We start from the raw sequence: 18,517 nt of genomic DNA on the forward strand, positions 1-18,517 counted from the left end.
AATGCTCCGATGTGGACTCGAGTACGTCGCACTGAGACATTACTGTAGAATGTTACAGGTGAAACAATGTTTCGCCGGTACAAATTAGCATCAGTGTGGTGTCTGAGGATGAAATAACGTAAACACAGGAGATCTAACAATTGCTTCCTTCGTCTAGGTCCACCCGGATTACCGGGACACTCAGGAACGCCCGGTTTACCTGGCAAAGTAGGTTACATCGGGCCACCTGGTCCACCCGGACCCGCAGGTATTCCTGGATTCTCGGGACCGAAAGGATCTTCCGTGAAAGGAGAGCCAGGATCCGATGGCATGTATTAAACAGTATCAATACGAATCGTCGACAATGCATCGAAATCGTCGTGAAAAATGTATCAATTTTCCGGTTTTCTAGGTCTTCCTGGACCGATGGGCAACCAAGGACCGTCCGGTTTACCTGGTCTGCCTGGAGAAGCCGGGCTAAAAGGTTTCCCCGGTATAACGATCGTTGGTCCACCAGGTTTCGACGGAAAGCCCGGAATACCTGGTCTCCTGGGAACACCTGGGGATCGTGGCGACCACGGTCTTCCTGGTAACGATTGTTTTCAATCTGCTAAGCTTAATAAATTACAAAGTCTTAGAATTACTCTGAATGGCACAATATTAAGAATTTTACGTTGAAATGAAAGGGGATAAAGATGTAGTATTGTTCGTGTTTGTTATGTAAAATTTAATGTTTGTTGTTTTTTTTTATTGCGTTCATTGGGTAACTTCTTATAAATACAATTTGATACGTTTTCAATCCCTTAAGCCCCATTAACACAAATTCGATCACTACTATATATATTCAAATAGTTTCATTAATTGCGTTTTACGCTAACGCAACAATACCATATACAAAACCAATTAGTATTATCAAGTTCATCTACGTTTTCTTATCTTCATTTTTTACATCTTAATTTAAACAACATATTTATTATGGTTAGGTTGCGGACTTTTATGAAAATTCATATTTCCACGTATTGTTTTACAAAGAAACCAGAATCTTAGTGAAAAATAAATAAAGAAGCTTTGTTAATGTTTGTTCTACAATTATATTACCGCAATCCAATTATAACCGTCATTGTTAAGTTTTCGTTGAAATTTAGTGATAATGGTGACAATTCGTTATCTTGATTAAATAGGTCTGAAAGGTTTTCCGGGCAAAGGTATCCGAATTCGCGGTCCTCCAGGCGAGCGTGGATTACCAGGATTGCCAGGACTTCCGGGTCCGGACGGATGGCCAGGTAGTCCAGGTGCCATAGGCACAAGGGGCCTAAAGGGCGACGACTGCGGCGTTTGTGCACCAGGTACGTTCAATCGTGCAATCATGAAACAAAGGCTTTTCAAACCGTCGTTCAAACACGGAAAAACGGAAATCCAGTACATGAAAAAAACGGTCAATTGTGATTTTCGTCTCTGTACCGCTGCAACGAAGTATTTGTCGTTCAAACGAATGTATAACAATGAAGCTTAATGAATTTGTTTTCTTAACTTTGTTCATTACCGAATGAACAACATAATTAATATTGAATATGTATAATGGAATAAGAGAAAAAAACATTTATAATTTATTTACAGTCGACGATGCCTAACCAATAGAAATTTCATTTTAGAAGTTAATACTTAGTAACGGACATGTATAAAATGCATGATTAAGTTTGTAGAATGACAAAAATTAGATAGAAATTGAGAGAAAAATTTGGTATTTTATTTAAAGGAAACAAAAATTTATCAAAATGTTTCACAATGATATACGGTACCCTGAATGTTTCTTTGAAGATCTGTGGGATAATAGGTTACATTATCCTATAGTTTCGCTCCATTTGCCACAGTCAAGACAATATCAATTTACTAGCGCGACTAATGGTGGTGACTAGACTGCGGGTTTTATGCATTTGTTCCGCAAACGATCGTGTATAATACAACGGAATAAAACCTTTAGTAAAAAGTAATAAAATTTTGTTTGTAGATTCTGAACGTAATAACTGCGATATTGTAACAATATTTATCATCGTGCTTTATTTATTTTATATATATTACTACGTCTTTTTATTACCACTTCTATTATTTATACCGTATATTACTGATAAATCAACATGAATCTGTAGCTTATATGGTCTATTAAAGCTGTCAGTTCTCAATACTATCCCCTGCAAGAAGTATTCGCTTAAACAAACTAAACGTCTCACGTAGGTATTATTCACGTATGAAAGTAAAAAATGTTCTCGCCAATATCGAAAGTAATAGAATGGAACAATCGCTGTTATTTAGGTAAAATATTAATGTCAAGATTGATATCTCTATATACAACATTCAAGATTAAACAGAGATCAGAAAAAGTCTTCGAGCATGTTCACAGATCGAACAAAATTTCCGAAAGATTCTGTAGTCGTTCTTTTTGTTCTAAACGTTCAAAAAGAAATTTAAAATATTTAAATAGTTTATAATATTATTTTTACACTCGTGTCTTCCAATTAATTCGAGATTGTTGGTTTTACTGTATTATCATTTACGTAGGTCGACCTGGTGAAAAGGGTGAGCGTGGTGACGGCGGTCTGAACGGTTATCCTGGATCACCTGGGTTCCCTGGACAGACTGGAGCTCGTGGACTGAAGGGAGGTTACGGGAAGCCTGGTAATGAAGGACCAAGAGGATTGGAAGGTGATAGCGGAAGGCCAGGAATCGCTGGCGCCCAAGGGCCCAAAGGAGAAAGGGGAAAAATCAAACTGCCTCGTGAAAAATTAATCGGTGAAGTCGGCGACGTTGGTGACAAAGGTTTCCCTGGCGTGGAAGGGCTACGAGGACCGAAAGGAGAAGTTGGTCTCTCTGGTGATACCGGTCCACCAGGACCTAAAGGAGAAAAGGTACATATTTCCAACCCCGGAATCCGTTAGTCATGCACTGATAAATTTATGTTACAGGCGGTAATTATTAATTTAAACGAATTCATTGTTTCGTAGTGATTGCCTTAAAGTCTTATAAAACGAAAACTACTTGTCTGATTAACTTCAAACTTTTAAGGCATACCTACTAACCCCACGCGAGCCCCTGGGGTTTGTATGATACAAACGGAATTTCGCGCTGAAATATCTCCAAGACGAAGGGATTGTTATTAAAAAATTTATCTTTTAACATTTAATTTAAAAAATTATTGAATCGTGTAATAAAGGCCCTGGGAATTATTCCTGAATTTTGTTAAACTTTTGGAAGATTATAAGATAACGAAAAATAGGTCTGGACTTAAAAGGTCCAAGGGGGATAATGAAAGCAGTAAAAATAACGAGGTTCGTGGAGAGTTAATGAAACACGAGAGATCAAGTTAATATATTTATTTTTTATTTAATAAGCAATGACTTTATACTGACGTACGCGTGTACCTTAAACCGACGGGAGTGGCTGAATTTGTAACATCTAATTATTAGATTGAATCATAAATAACTTCCGTTTTCCTGTTCTAAATTTATATCTTTATTATAATAATCTCAATTATTATTTATTAATTCTTGAATGCCTACATTGGAAGATATTTATGGCTCAATTTTATAGTTATTAGATCTGTGTTAAAGTTTTTTCATTTTTTGATACAAATTCCATTAAAAAAAATCAAGATGACCTTGAAATCTCTCAAATGCCTCCACCCACAAAAAAACACGTACCTTATAAGATGTACCCCATGATGCTATTTAAGTTTCGCGCCTCAAAATTTTCATAATGTGTACCATTAAATCATTCTTCGAGGTGATCAAGTTAGCTGAGTCACCCTGTATATCGTGCTCCTATAAATCAGTGGAAACAAAGAAACGGGAACAATCAATTAGTCTAGAGTGGAGCGATTCTTGCAACCTGACGATTACGTGCTTTCAGGGTGATTACGGGCCTGCAGGATTTCCTGGTCGGGACGGTTTCTCAGGTATGGACGGTGTTCCTGGTGAGAAAGGTGATGAAGCACCGATACCGATCGAGTATCTGACGGGAGATCCAGGATACCCGGGTACCCCAGGATCCAAGGGTGCGGAGGGTGAGAAAGGCGCGAAAGGACAACCCGGAGATGCCTCCGAACGCGACATTCACAGTCAAGGAGACAAGGGACCAAAAGGGGAAGTCGGTTTTCCAGGTGAGAACGAAAACGATCACCGTTTGCTTTAACCCTTAGCTACAGACGACTCGTCTCTGAGTTTCGATAAACTTCCAAATGACAGTTTTCGTTAACGTTCCAGAAACGGTAGTGTAATACTCGTTATCAATTGAAAAATTCAAATTCGTTGCTACCCACAATGCACGTGTTCCTACCTATACCAATATTTTAACTATTTGTTATGGAACTGCCCAAAATTCTCAGACCATCGTGAAACTGTATTTCAAACACTCTGAACTTAATTAGACCCCTCCCTACTGCATTACGACATTTCTTAAAGGTTATAACATTAGAGGCACCAAGAAGTATCAATGCTTTTTGTGAGGCATGTAACATTAAGCAGCAGACATAAGTAAATAATCTATAAATTGGACAAAATAGAATAACCTCAACTTTAATGGGCAATAATTCTAAATCAAAATGTCCAAACCAGCACGTAAAAATTAAGGCTCATGATATTCTTTATGCAATTATAAGAAAAAAATTAGTAAATAAATCATTCGTCCTTGAGACGAATGGTCTGTAGTTGAGGGTTAAATGTAGATACCCAGTCAGCCAAACCTGCAAAGCCAAATTTTGTCCAATGCCTGTTATAAAGTTATGGCTACAAGTTTGATGCAAGATTTGCTATAAACAACTTGCGCACACATTGGCAACAACATAGGCAGCAAATTGACAGCAACATTGTTCCAGTTTTGCCCTCAATTTGACATAAGTCATGTTGCAAGAATTTCTGCCAATTTGCTTTACCATTTTGTCAGCTGGCGTTGCCTGCAAAACCCAAGTCAAATATGGAAACAGATGGCTATGGTTTTTTTAGACAACTTTTGTCATTTGTTGCTGGCAATTTGCTCGCAACTTGTACACACCTGGTTATCTGAATACTTACTTGCGGTAGAGGTAACCAAAATTGCTACCAGTGTCTGAATTTTTTTTCGTTATACTTGTTATGGCGATTGAAAATATGTAGATGGTCTGGGACTTTTGCACAGCACTGTCGTATAAATGGCGTGTTTAAATTTTTTTGTAGGAGACGACGGTTTGAAAGGTGATCTAGGGCGAGCAGGTGACGAAGGATATCCTGGTTCACCAGGAATACCTGGCTCCCCGGGTATATCGCGTCAAGGTCCTGGAGGACTAAAAGGATACCCAGGCATACCAGGAGATCAAGGTCCACGTGGTTCGCCTGGTACTCCGGGAATGGAAGGGCCTGTTGGTTATCCGGTATGTATCGAATCCTAGAGAACATGTTTATATTTTTTTAATAGACTATAGTAAATCAATTCCTTATACTAAATAATTATAATTATATAAGTACTGTACATTTAATCACCCAATTCCACCGTTTGTTCAGACTGCATACACGATCGATGTAGAATTCAATTGTTTTATGAGTAAAGATAATTAATTAAACTATTTCTTAAATCTACAATACCTGGCGCAGGTAATGTAATATAGGTGTCATGTCGATCGAATTGATACTTCGCTACCTCGAAAATTCCGATTTTTTTAAATTCCGCAAGTTTGTAGGGGACCTCAATAGAAGCATCTTGCAATTTTTCGTTTTTGCTGATATTTGCTCATCAGGGTGAAGCCACCCCATATATTTTCCAGTATATTTTCAAAACTACAATAAATATAAAAAGACTATTGACATGAAAATTTAATCAATTTTTATGCTCTATAAAACTTCTCAATGATATCATTAAAAATTTGTTTAATCATTTCATCTTTAATCATCTCATTAAACAGTCTTATAGAGCGTAATAAACCGTTAAATTGACATCGAAACAGTTTTCTGATATCTCCAATAATTTTCAGGATATACAGGAAAATATAAAAACACACATTAACATTTAAGGGGTGGATATCAAGAACCGAATATCAGCAAAAACGAAAAATTGCCCGATACTTCTATTGAATCTCCTACAAACTTGCAGAGTTTAAAAGAAAGCAGAATTTTTGGGATACCGAAGAGCCATTATCAGTGGGAATTGGTTTAGAAACACAAAGTTTGATGTACTATGTCTCTTCTGATCGGTATAAATTGCTTTATAGGGTCGCCTAGGTAACAAAGGTGATCGCGGTGACCCAGGCACGAATCAAACGTACGGTGACATCGGTGAACAAGGTATGTGGGGTGACAAGGGAGACATCGGCGACGCTGGTCCGACGGGTTTACGCGGAAGACCCGGAACAGACGGGCCGAAAGGTATCAGAGGTAGTAAAGGAGCTCCTGGTCTAGCTGGTCTGCCTGGCCTCCAGGTAAAATTACACAATTGGTAATAGGAAGAAGTTGCATGCACATTTTATTCTTGGATTTCACGGGTTGCAACGTTCGATAGGGAGCCAAAGGTCAACGAGGCGATAGTGTACAAGGTTCTCGAGGATTCCCAGGGATACCTGGCCAACCTGGAATGCCTGGAAGAATCGGAGAAGTCGGAACTCAAGGTACGCTAATTTATTTGCTGTGTATCCCATTTAACAAAATATTATACTGCTGCAACAGTTCTGAACTTTTTTTTCTGGAATACATTACTAGGGTAAATGTCCCAATTACTGCCAGTGTCCTTAATACTGTCACTTTATTTATTTTATTTAATAAAAACGTAACGTGTAAAGAATTACGTAAGAAAAATTTTATCATTAACTTGGAAGTCCGATTTATATAAACACAAAGAAATACATGTACTTGTACGTACTTGGTATTTAAAAATTAATGTTGAAAAAGGAAAGTGCAATGTAAATGTAAAAATTAACGACTACATAAGTAGGAAGTGATGGCGAAATCATACTAACGAAAAATATATCTATTATACAAAATGAATTGTTAAATCAACGTACAATTTTTTAACGATTATTATTATAAATCGTCACTTATAAAATGAATTTTCGTTTCTTGTAAAATAGTTTGCAAAGCTCTATAAAATCTGTCGCAAATAATTTTCATTTGACAACCGAACTATATTCTCAGGTCACGTGCCGACATAAATAATTTTTTATCGCGTGAAACAATTATCTGTCCAGTTACGGTAACCATGGATATTCACAGTTTGTTAACTTAACGTTTTCCGCTGTTGCCAGCGGGAATACGCGTATCGTCCAAAGCGTATGTATCGGCCATTTATTGCTGTCGTGGGTTACTACTAATCCTTGTTTATACTGATCTGACAATTCCATGGATTGTCGAACCTATTCCGAACTGATCATCCCATGGAGAATCCGATGACATGCGCGATCACATTTATACCACGACAAAATATAAAAAATCCTACGCTTCATCACAGATTTAAAACTAATTCAACTTTCTAAGATTAATGCGGCCAAAAACGTCTAAGACACCAAGAAAATGGTAGTTTTAACACGTTTAAATCTCGTTTTCAACATCATAACATTCTATTTGAATATTATTGTTTTTGTTACGGAAGATATGTTTAGAAATTTTAATATGTTAAAAAAAACTATGAAATATAAAAAAATTGTTTTTCGTTAAACTACAGAGTTTTCATTACTCTCTGCTTTAATCAATAGCTAAATTTTGAAGCTACTAAAATGACTTTGCCAATGAAAAAAAAATCCAATTACAAGAACAATCTATCATAATTAAAAGCTAAAAAGATGTAGTTGGTTTTATGGTTGCACAACGAAAAATTTATTTGCAAATGCAGCTCTTGAAAACTCGCCAAATATGAGGGTCTCCATTTTTTAGACAATTTCAAAACTAGCAAAACAATGACATGAACGTTCCCCAATTTCACATGGACAGCAATATATTTGAATTGGAACAAAATCCCAGACATCTCCTGCAAAAAATAATCTAATCGACGTAGACTGATTGGTGTTCCACCTAACGTGAGCGTCTTCAATACTCACTTGTTTTTGAAAATACAAACAATGTGAGGGGAAAGTATTATTTAGTTAAGAGGAACAAATACTATGACAAGTAAAAATTATTCTCAAGGTCACATTTTTCGAAATTTTAAAATCATCGATGTTTTTTAATAGTTGAGATCAAGACCAATCCAATGACCTATAATAGTGTGACCTTCGTGTGACCTTGAGTACGAAAAATCCACAAACGTATGAGAATAGATTTAAATACTGAAGTAACTAGGATAAAGAAATTAGTACAAAAATGTATCGAAGTTGATACACATCGCTTTGAGCATTTGTTAAAATAAACTTTCTGCAAATCAAAAGCAAGTGATATATTTAAGGTGCTCACGTCGAGTGGAACACCCTGTATTGAGAAATCCAATAAATTTTACTACGATTTACATTTTATATAAAACCTCATCCTTTAATACAGTAAAGCGATTTTGTTTCCAGTTTCCCCCAAACAAACCTTTTAAGTTTGCTATTCGCATAAGGATCCACAATATATTTATTATCATTACTTAATTATGAGAATTCTAATTATTCTCTTACATCAATTCACTTCGTTTAGGTCCTGACGGTTCGCCCGGATTCGACGGGATGAAGGGCTTGAAAGGAGAGATTGGCTTCGTCGGGCGCAGAGGCGACGACGGTGACGTTGGCCCAGTTGGTTACCTGGGAAGAGACGGTATGCCGGGTCTTCCGGGTCCACCAGGTGAAGACGGTGACGTCGGTGAGATCGGTGACTCTGGTCTACCCGGTTGGCCTGGACCGGAAGGACTTCCTGGAGTATACGGCCTTAAAGGAGAGTTAGGGGATGCCGGGCCACCAGGTCCATTCGGTGACCCTGGTCTACGTGGATTCAAGGGTCTTCTCGGCAATCCTGGTCCAGACGGCCTCGATGGACTTCCCGGTGAGAATGCCTTCAGTGGGCCCCAAGGTGACCAAGGTGAACCTGGTTTCATGGGAGAGGTCGGAGCACCTGGATTCCCCGGCGTGGACGGTCGACCTGGTTTATCTGGTGAACCTGGAATAGCTACGGACGGTTTCGACGGTCTATGGGGAGCAAAAGGTGAACCGGGTTTCGATGGACGCCACGGAATACCTGGACCAAAGGTATGTAAATGACACTGTATATTTGAAAGAGTATAGCAGGTCAAGGGGATCAAAGGTAGCCTTAGACCGATTTAGATTTGAGATGTGCCATTCGATAGCTTGTCAAGAAAGAAACAGTTTGTACTATGTCCCAAACCACTACCTCGACCAGGATGGTAGTAATAGGGAAAATTTGGATTGTCGTTTATCTCTATTTTTCCTGTTTAATAACGTGCAAAAATTCTGGATTGACCGTGAAATATCTTTGATCGACACCAATGTCGTAAAGGAAGACGGAAGTTTTCTGTAAATATTTATTACTCCACCCTATATAATCATAAACTACGGATGTTTATGTATTTATAACATTCCTTTTGAAATGAAGACTTTAACACGATTTAATAGTATTTATGTGTTAATTAGTAACATATTAAAATCCCTAGCGCAGGAAGTAAAATTCTGTTCAATTTCGATTTTTATATATCAATATCCAATGTTGTAACTTTGCATATATACGCGTAGTATAATTGTCATTTTTATGAAAAGGTAGGGAGAGCAACTCCCAAATTCGTTAATCGTGAACCTGGCATTCTTACGAATGAGACAACATTGACGCTGAGACGTTATTGTCTTATTATAATACTATGTAAGCTGTCGGATGTTTATAAATTATAGGATAAATATTAACCCGGATAAAGCGGTAAAATAAAAACATCGATAAAATTTAGTAATATTTGTATGTAAATTACATTACAGAAATAATGTTTTGTCTAATTATGATTTCAATGAATTGATGTTTAAAATTTTGAATTTACATAAACATGCACATTCTTAATGACCAGTTACTGAATAAAGTTTATATTGAACAAAAAAAGGGAATTTTAAATTGGAAACTCGTGTTTTTGTTCAGGGAGAAATTGGTGACATGGGACTGGATGGATTGAAGGGACCTAGGGGAGATTGGGGATTCCAGGGAAGACCAGGAGCACCTGGCAGCCCCGGCAGATACGGTGTAAAAGGTGAACGAGGACCAATGGGACCGCCTGGTTCACATGGTCCCAAAGGTAAACCAGGATTGGATGGTGATCCCGGTCAAATGGGTCTACCAGGTAGGCTTTATATCGACGATAAATAATATTAACATTTGGAAAGTAATACTGTTATAATGTTCTATAATAATGTTACATAGGGTGTTAATAAAAATGTGGGACACTTTCATAGAATGAATTGTCTGAACAAACGCTATCATATTATGAATAAAAAAATACAGGGTTCCATTCAACGTGACTTTAACATCTCTCTTACTACTACAGTTACAGAAAAATTATTCAAGCACATAATGTTCCCCTTTATACCAAACAATTTTTGTACGAACATTTCTTTTTCGATAAATTTAATCCCTCGTGAGATATTCTACAGTTTCCAGTCAAACGAAACACCTTGTAGAATCCATCTTATGAAAGTGGTTCCACATTTTTATTAACACCCTGTACAATGATGTTGTATGATGTAATACTATGGTAATGTTATATAACGTAATAACATTATGTAATTCATATAATCATAAGAATATTGTGTACAATTAACGTGATTTTTGTGTAGGAATGCCCGGCGATGAAGGTCCTCGAGGTATCCCCGGTTTAATGGGTACACCTGGGCCAAAGGGTCACATAGGTGAACCTGGTTTTCCATCATTCGCTACAGCAGAAAAGGGTGACTTCGGAAATCCTGGTCTAGATGGTCTACCAGGTGTAAAAGGAGAGACAGGTGATCAAGGCTTCCAAGGAGTATCTGGTCGAAAGGTAGATTAAATCATCAACATGCTTCTATCTTATTAATTATATCCTGACCACAACGAAAACGGTTTAACAATCAGTAATACAACACTATTAATATTTTAATGTAAATGAAAATAATACAGTAAATGATCGATGAGTGTCCAAAGGCTTCGCGACATTAACAAGGAAAAGTCCCCAGGTGTAACGTTGACTTTTTAATGAGGTTTAGCACATTGACAGGGCTTGGACTTCGGTAGTCAATGATATTTTCTTCAGCTGCATATGGCCATTAGTTTATGAAATATTTAATGCTCAGTGCCTAGGAGCCTTCGAACACTCATCGAAGATTTACTGTATTCCTATCACTCATAATATTTGTATATCATTATAACAATTATTACCCCAGAATATTTCACAATTCATGCTTTCATGCGGATAGTAAAATTTATTCATTCGATTCATCGTATGCGCAAAATGAAATTTCTTTATTAAAATACGTAACATTTATAACAAACTTGTGCAAATGATTTTAGGGAGTGGTGGGTGACGCTGGATACTATGGATCCGATGGCTTCCCAGGATTACAAGGACTGCCAGGTCTTCCTGGTAATCAGGGACGTCCAGGTTTACCAGGTAAGAATATAATACATTCATCCGTTACTAAAATCATGACCAAAGAATGGATCAGCGTTATCTTAATATGAATAAGATATTGGTATAATGAAACGCAACATTTCAGGAGCTTATCCTCAGTACGCCGAACCAGGCGAAGATGGACGACCCGGATTGGATGGAGTGCCCGGTATTCCAGGAGTTCCGGGACAAAAGGGTGCACCTGGTGATTACGGATCCGATGGTCCCAAAGGAATTCGTGGAGAATCTGGTCTAAGCTTCCGAGGCCCCAAAGGATTTCCCGGAGATCAAGGTCACTATTCCGTACCCTATTCTTTAATCCTCCGTGACCCCCGTTATTTATACTGCTTCTGTCACGTGCCTGAGTCTTTTATGTTCAGACCTATTTTGTATTATCTTGTAAGCTTCCAAAAATCTGATAAAATTCAAGAATACTTTCCAGAATATTCCCTAAATGATCCAATAGTTTTTAAAGTTACGTGTTAAAGGTTTTTTTTGGAATGTTTTTAATCATAGTCCACAACGAAAAGATCACTGTATCAAATTGTTGCTGTTTGCGTATCCTCAGGTCCGAAAGGTTTCACTGGTTACCCTGGAGCCCCAGGGTTGCAAGGATTGCCAAGCCTACCCGGACTACCGGGACCAAAAGGTTATCGTGGAGAGGCTGGAGTACACGGAATCACTATAAACGGACAGCCTGGAGACAGTGGACCCCCTGGATTCGACGGAAGAGAAGGGCGCAAAGGTGAAAGGGGTGATTCAGGTCTTCCTGGATTTAGAGGGTTGCCTGGAAACAAGGGAGAACGTGGCGATGAAGGAGAGCACGGTTTACCCGGACCGAATGGGCCTCTAGGCCCACAGGTTAGTAAATACTTATTTCCACATTACTTTCTTCCGACAGTATTACCCTATACTAATCTGAAATTTAGAATTTCGTTAACCCTTTCGCTGTTAAATAAAATTACAAAACATGGTCAAAAAATTTTCCAATCTTTTCTGTCACTTAATTTAGTCCCATGTGTCATAAAATAAGTATCTTTCAAAATGTATTATAAAAGATTTCTTATACAACACTTTCCAACTTCACGTAACAGGGACCGAAAGGAGAGCGTGGCAAAAATCCATTCCCGCCTTTCCCAAGGAAAGGACAACCCGGTGACACAGGCTCTGAAGGATTACCAGGTACAATTATAAGCGCAAGGAATTAGTTAAAAAATTTGATTTTGGTAAAATTTTATCGAACTAAACTATACGAAATAGTCGGCAGATATTTTTTATCTATTATTATTATTACGACTTTACTACGCGAAATATAGAACAGATGCAATGCACACATAAAGACAGATATACAGATTCCTTTCGATTATCGTCTGGCTTGTTCTACACGATTATTGTCCAGGCGTTATCCCCACCACTGGGAGGGGGGGGAGGAGGCCGTAAAACTTGTCAAGCGCATACTTTGTTGCCGAAGCTCAGGATTCGGGCAAAAAACGAATTTACGAAGGTCTGAAACATTTCTCCCTATAAGATTATTGTCCCGGCGCGGACCCAAGTTTGGGACGATAATCGAGAGGAGTCTGTAATGCGTAAGGGGTGAGCTGCAGCCGTAGTACTATAAAACAATGCATAGTCACATTCAGAGAACTATTCTTAACTTTAAGAATAGTCATGTTCAATAAAATAAATTATTTTGTTAAAGTTCACAATCCATATAAGGTTTATTTAATGACAACGATTTTGAGTAATATGTAGTCTGCAATGGTGGCGCAAGGAGCTAATTACACAATTCTAACACCGTTTAATATATAACTGACACGATTTTTGTCGTAGGCTTCTCTGGGCTTCAAGGAATGATGGGCGAGCCAGGCAAAGATGGTCTTCCTGGAAGAAGAGGAGAACAAGGAATGGTGGGTTTGCCGGGACCTGAAGGGCCAGATGGTAAAGAAGGTCCTGCAGGTTATCCTGGTCAGCATGGTGCTGTTGGACGACAAGGAACTCAAGGTACAATTCCACTATTTAACGTAATTGTTACACAAGAAAATTTAAAAAATTCTAAAACGGTTAAGTGAAACTGATTATATTTACTTAACCCCACTCTCAACAATTACTTTATCGTTAATATTTTCCCGGCCATAAAAAGAATTCTATTCTTATGGCAAGTGTTACATTTATTACATTTATTCGGTCGAACCCTGTACAAAACTGTGAAAGAGGGAAAAATTTCCCTGAACATAAATTTGTCTTTATTTGCTTCACTCGGAAATACCAGGTAAATTTTTATTCGATACTAAATCGATATTAACACTGTACTGGAACGATATTTGCTGAGCGCATATATCCCCGATTCGTAGCAAACGTATCATTCTGAGCGAATAAATGCGCCTGTAGGCAACACCGATGGCTTTTGCTGAGTGAATACATACGTGGATGCGTAGATACAGCGTAGATCCGCCCACTGTACTCTAAGGGTTAAAATATACATTTGATAATACAACGATGTAACACGATCAATAACTCTGGAGTTGAAGAAAAATTTATTTTTAGCATTGACCGATGACGTAAGGTCTCGGGAACCCTACGAATATTTTTAGAATATTTTATTTTTATACAATAATTACTTAAACAAATGCCTGTTCATTTCGATGTTTTCTTACATGATAATTCGAAACAACTAGTTATACAATGAGGAATAAATAATCAATAATAAGACTTTTACCTCGACAATTAAGGGTTAATCATATGGATCTCACATTTTCAAATTAATTATTCTCTTTGAATTACAATTAAGAATCTAACATGGAAAAAAAATAAAAATTTGTAAATGTTTCTAGGATTCCCTGGAGTACCAGGACCACCAGCACCTCCGGCCCCAGGCCCACGAAACAGAGGCTTCCACTTTGCTCGACACTCGCAATCCGAAATGATACCGCAATGTCCTAGGAACACTGTCAAAATCTGGGAAGGTTTCTCGCTATTACATATAATGGGCAATGGATATCCTTACGCACAAGATCTAGGTATGAAAGAAATCTCTTCATTTAAATCCGTATTGGATGATTATAAAATTTCGCATTATATTATTACTGTGTCACTAAAACATTGATTTATCAATCAAACCTTCATTGTGTCAGGCTACTGACTGCATTGTTAAAGATAAGAAACTCTTAAATTCGTGTATTAAACTAAATGATACGTAGAAACGTCATTCGATTCTGATAAAATTTTATATAACTAAAATACACAGAAATAGTCGATAGAAATTTTTTTATCTATTATTATTATTATTATTATCAGTATTATTACGATTTTACTACGCGAAATATAGGGCAGATATAATGCACGCATAAAAAAGGAATGTATTGAGTAAAGGGTAAGCTCCAGCCGTATCTACTATAACACAATGAATAGTCATTCTCGGAGAACAGAAATTATTCTTCAGCTTTAAGAGTACTCATGTTCAATAAAAAATATTATTTTGTTAAATTTCACAATCCATATAAAGTTCATTCAATTACTACGATTTTTAGTAATATCCCAAATAGCATTGACGCCCAATGACACCTTGCAGACGGCTTAAAGGCGCCTTAAACCTGAAATAGCTATAAAATGGGCGTCTTAGAGGCGTCATGTGCTATCTGAGATGTAGTCTGTAACGGTGCACGATGATGGTAATTACTAACAAGTATCACGACTAGACGGCTGATCTTTATGCAAACTTACATTTTTTTTAGAGTAATTTATTAAACTGTAATTAAGTAAGACATTCTTTATGTCCTTTATGGAAAGTGTTTTAAGGTCCAAAATGAAGTAAGAATCTTCATTAAATTTTTTACTGTATTGTGTTTCGCACGCTCATACTCGCAATAAATACATAAAATCAGCAGGCCAGTCATTACAATTTGGAAGCAAATTTAGAATTTTGTAAATATAATAGATCATTCACCTGTACATTTGACGAATTAAAATTGAAGTTGCTCGAATGTATTTGTAATATTTTCAATACGTTCATTTCCGGTCAGGTGCCGCGGGTAGCTGCGTCAGTAGATTCTCCACCATGCCTTTCATGTTCTGCAACATCAACAACGTTTGCGACTACGCGCAACGTAACGACTACAGCTACTGGTTGAGCACCACGGAACCGATGCCCATGTCGATGACGCCGATACCGGCACCGGAAGTCGGCAGATATATCTCCAGGTGCTCCGTTTGCGAAGCGCCGACCCGAGTTATTGCTGTCCACAGCCAATCCATGTCTATACCGGAGTGTCCTGGCGGTTGGGAGGAACTCTGGATCGGCTACAGTTTCCTGATGGTAAGCAAACTTCTTAAAACATTCGTCGTAATTATAATGAAACTTCATTAGTTATACTTAACAAAAAACTCGATTGCTTCGAAACATTTTTAAATACAGTTGTTCATTTAATTGTAACAGATTTTGGGGAAAACCATGAGTTCTAAGACCTATGAATTGAATTGATAGCTAAAATCTCTAATGTGTTTTCATCTTTTCAACCCTATTACAACCATCTGGTTTAATCCTGTTCCTCTATAACTCTTTATACAGTTCTCTAAATTTGAGTAATGTGTAAAAATTGTTTCTTCCCATGTACGTTCTTTGTTCTTCAATATTATCAGAATTACAGTTAAAACTCCTTTTGTATCTGGGATATTATTAACAATAAAGTATTTCTGGAGGGTGAAATTGTCACGAAAAATTCTAAGACAAGGGGTAATATGGTTCCTGATGTTGTCAATCAGTCGATTCTAATACAGATGATGATCCACATTTTGGATAACCAAAGACGACTAATAAAGATCACATATAGGTGAAAATTGCAAAAACTTGTCGCATCACTATTAAACTCTATTCCGCGGGAGAAAGGACCTCTTCCGCGCAGCCTGTCCCCACTGTCCCATCTGTGTCTTCCACAGCGACTGGTGAATAGGTCAAGTCTCAAACAAAAATCCGCCTTGTTCCTAACAGAGGAACCTTCAAAGGCCTTGCACGAAAGTGGAAACAAACCCAACGACTAATCAAAGTATGAGTCAACTGCGCACAGCCTATAAAATCTGATCCGCAGGCGAGTCCTTGCTCTAGCCCCTATACTCCTTTCTAACTCAAAAACGCTCTACCATATTGAACAAGAACAAACGCAAAACAGTTCAATTTTACATCAATAACAAACATCAGTTTCTCGCTTCGAAAAAGCAATTTCCCCCCAAAACATCCAGAATCCTCTAATAACCACAGTTTCACCAAATCTGTCGAACCCAACAGCTTCAGTGGACCTTCCAAACCGTCTAATGATTAGTGTGCACATGGTCTCCCAGGAGAGGGAATTTCGGTACCCCTCCCCCCTCAAAGCCACGACCCAGGCGATGTAATGCCCAGCCTACTCAAAGACCAAAGGGTCTAGGGATAGAGTTACCCAAGGTATTCCAAACCGTCTAACCCAAACCATAATTTTCAGCACCGAGATGCAGGCGCAGGTGGCGGTGGTCAATCGTTGATCTCGCCCGGCTCCTGTCTCGAGGAGTTCCGCGTGAGGCCGTTCATCGAGTGCCGTGGCCTGGGCACATGCAACTACTTCTCCACTGCCACGTCCTATTGGCTGGCCACCATCAAGGACTACGAGATGTTCCGCAAGCCGTTGCAACAGACCCTAAAGGCGGACCACACGTCGCGCGTCAGTCGTTGCACGGTCTGTCTTCGCCGTAGGATCACGGAGAACCCGCGCGAGAGGACGCTAACGCCATATGCGTCGAACGGCCAGAGAGAAACGGTTGGCAACATTCAGTACCCGCCTCAACATTATCCCGATTATCATAATCAGAGACAACACGGCAGAGAACGGACACCTAACAGACGCGGGTCCTACCAGTTCCGTAGAAGGGGCTGGTCCCGCAAGCCTGAACGAGGATCAGAGTTCTCGAATACGGCTTAGGGTACAGGCGCGTCGCGATACGTCGATGTGATGTGATGCAGGGAACTAACGACTCTGTGTATATAAATATATATATATATATATATAACGAGATATTCGAAGAACCTGTTTAGATAAGTTAATCGCGCGTCTCCCATCGGTGCCGCACGCGAAGACAAGACCGGCTACCGTGCGCAGCCGGAGTTGGAGATGATATATGCCTGATGCCAAAAAGTACGGGGACCTGTAGTCAGTGGGAACGGCATAGTGTGGTCCTAAGATCCTTGGGTCCTATTGATTGAATAACACGCATTGCTATGTACAACAGTTCTTCTTGTTGCCTTGAAAAGATAGCCCTGGTAGCTAGAGCCTATCTTGTTGCCAGCAGAAATGGCGCGCATTGTAGTTGGCATTTGCGCCGTTGTAAGTTGTTTGTGTATTCAGAGGTTTAATGATACTGAAGTAGACTGGAAAATACGTTGTTTCCGTTGTAACATCGCGGTTTGTCACCTGCGTATCATCGCTATCTATGGTATTCGGTAGTGCCAGTCGGTTGTTGGTTGTCCTATACAGGAAGGAGGTGTTAGGTAATGAAGGCATTCGCGGAATTGTGTCAACTGATCGAGAAAATATCGCTTCAACGACCGATCGAGGTGATTTTGTGGCGAAATAATGTATTTTCTGATATAATTCAACGCGTATGGATATTTAAAGATAGGAAGAAACTCCGACATGGCAGATGCTAATTACAATGCGTACGTATCTGATGATCTTGTGGTTGGAATATTGTAATTTGAACTGAAACAGAGTCTAGGCACTTTATACGAACCCACGTGCCCGAAAATATGAACAGATTTAACTGCCGGTTGATTTTACGACTACCCTATATCTCTTCAGCCAGAAGTCCCCGGCGCAAACTGCCAATCAACGCCCGCCCCGGGCGCAACGAACCCGCGTAACGTTGAATTTTTAAATTAACGATTATTCTGTAATGTACGATATATCGCTATTTGTAACTGTCTATGTATATGCATTAAATAAAGGTATTTTATAGAAGC

The 18,517-nt window shown here is 38.6% G+C and overlaps 1 protein-coding gene across 1 annotated transcript in view; it reads left to right on the forward strand.

The window, feature by feature from the left end:
* LOC107188483 (collagen alpha-5(IV) chain-like) overlaps positions 1-18,303 on the forward strand; it is an 85,162-nt gene extending 66,859 nt beyond the window's left edge. The window contains 19 exon segments of the mRNA XM_015576775.1: positions 158-307; positions 392-568; positions 1,161-1,325; positions 2,536-2,882; positions 3,883-4,132; positions 5,184-5,377; positions 6,212-6,418; positions 6,499-6,604; positions 8,601-9,145; positions 10,035-10,233; positions 10,727-10,926; positions 11,436-11,535; positions 11,642-11,827; positions 12,104-12,396; positions 12,630-12,717; positions 13,366-13,536; positions 14,367-14,552; positions 15,555-15,847; positions 17,007-18,303. Of these exon segments, the coding sequence (XP_015432261.1) occupies positions 158-307; positions 392-568; positions 1,161-1,325; positions 2,536-2,882; positions 3,883-4,132; positions 5,184-5,377; positions 6,212-6,418; positions 6,499-6,604; positions 8,601-9,145; positions 10,035-10,233; positions 10,727-10,926; positions 11,436-11,535; positions 11,642-11,827; positions 12,104-12,396; positions 12,630-12,717; positions 13,366-13,536; positions 14,367-14,552; positions 15,555-15,847; positions 17,007-17,480 (4,331 nt within the window). The 3' untranslated portion in view covers positions 17,481-18,303.
* Positions 18,304-18,517: the final 214 nt, after the last annotated feature.

Source organism: Dufourea novaeangliae, unplaced genomic scaffold, assembly GCF_001272555.1.
Source record: "Dufourea novaeangliae isolate 0120121106 unplaced genomic scaffold, ASM127255v1 scaffold124, whole genome shotgun sequence".
NCBI lineage: Eukaryota > Metazoa > Arthropoda > Insecta > Hymenoptera > Halictidae > Dufourea > Dufourea novaeangliae.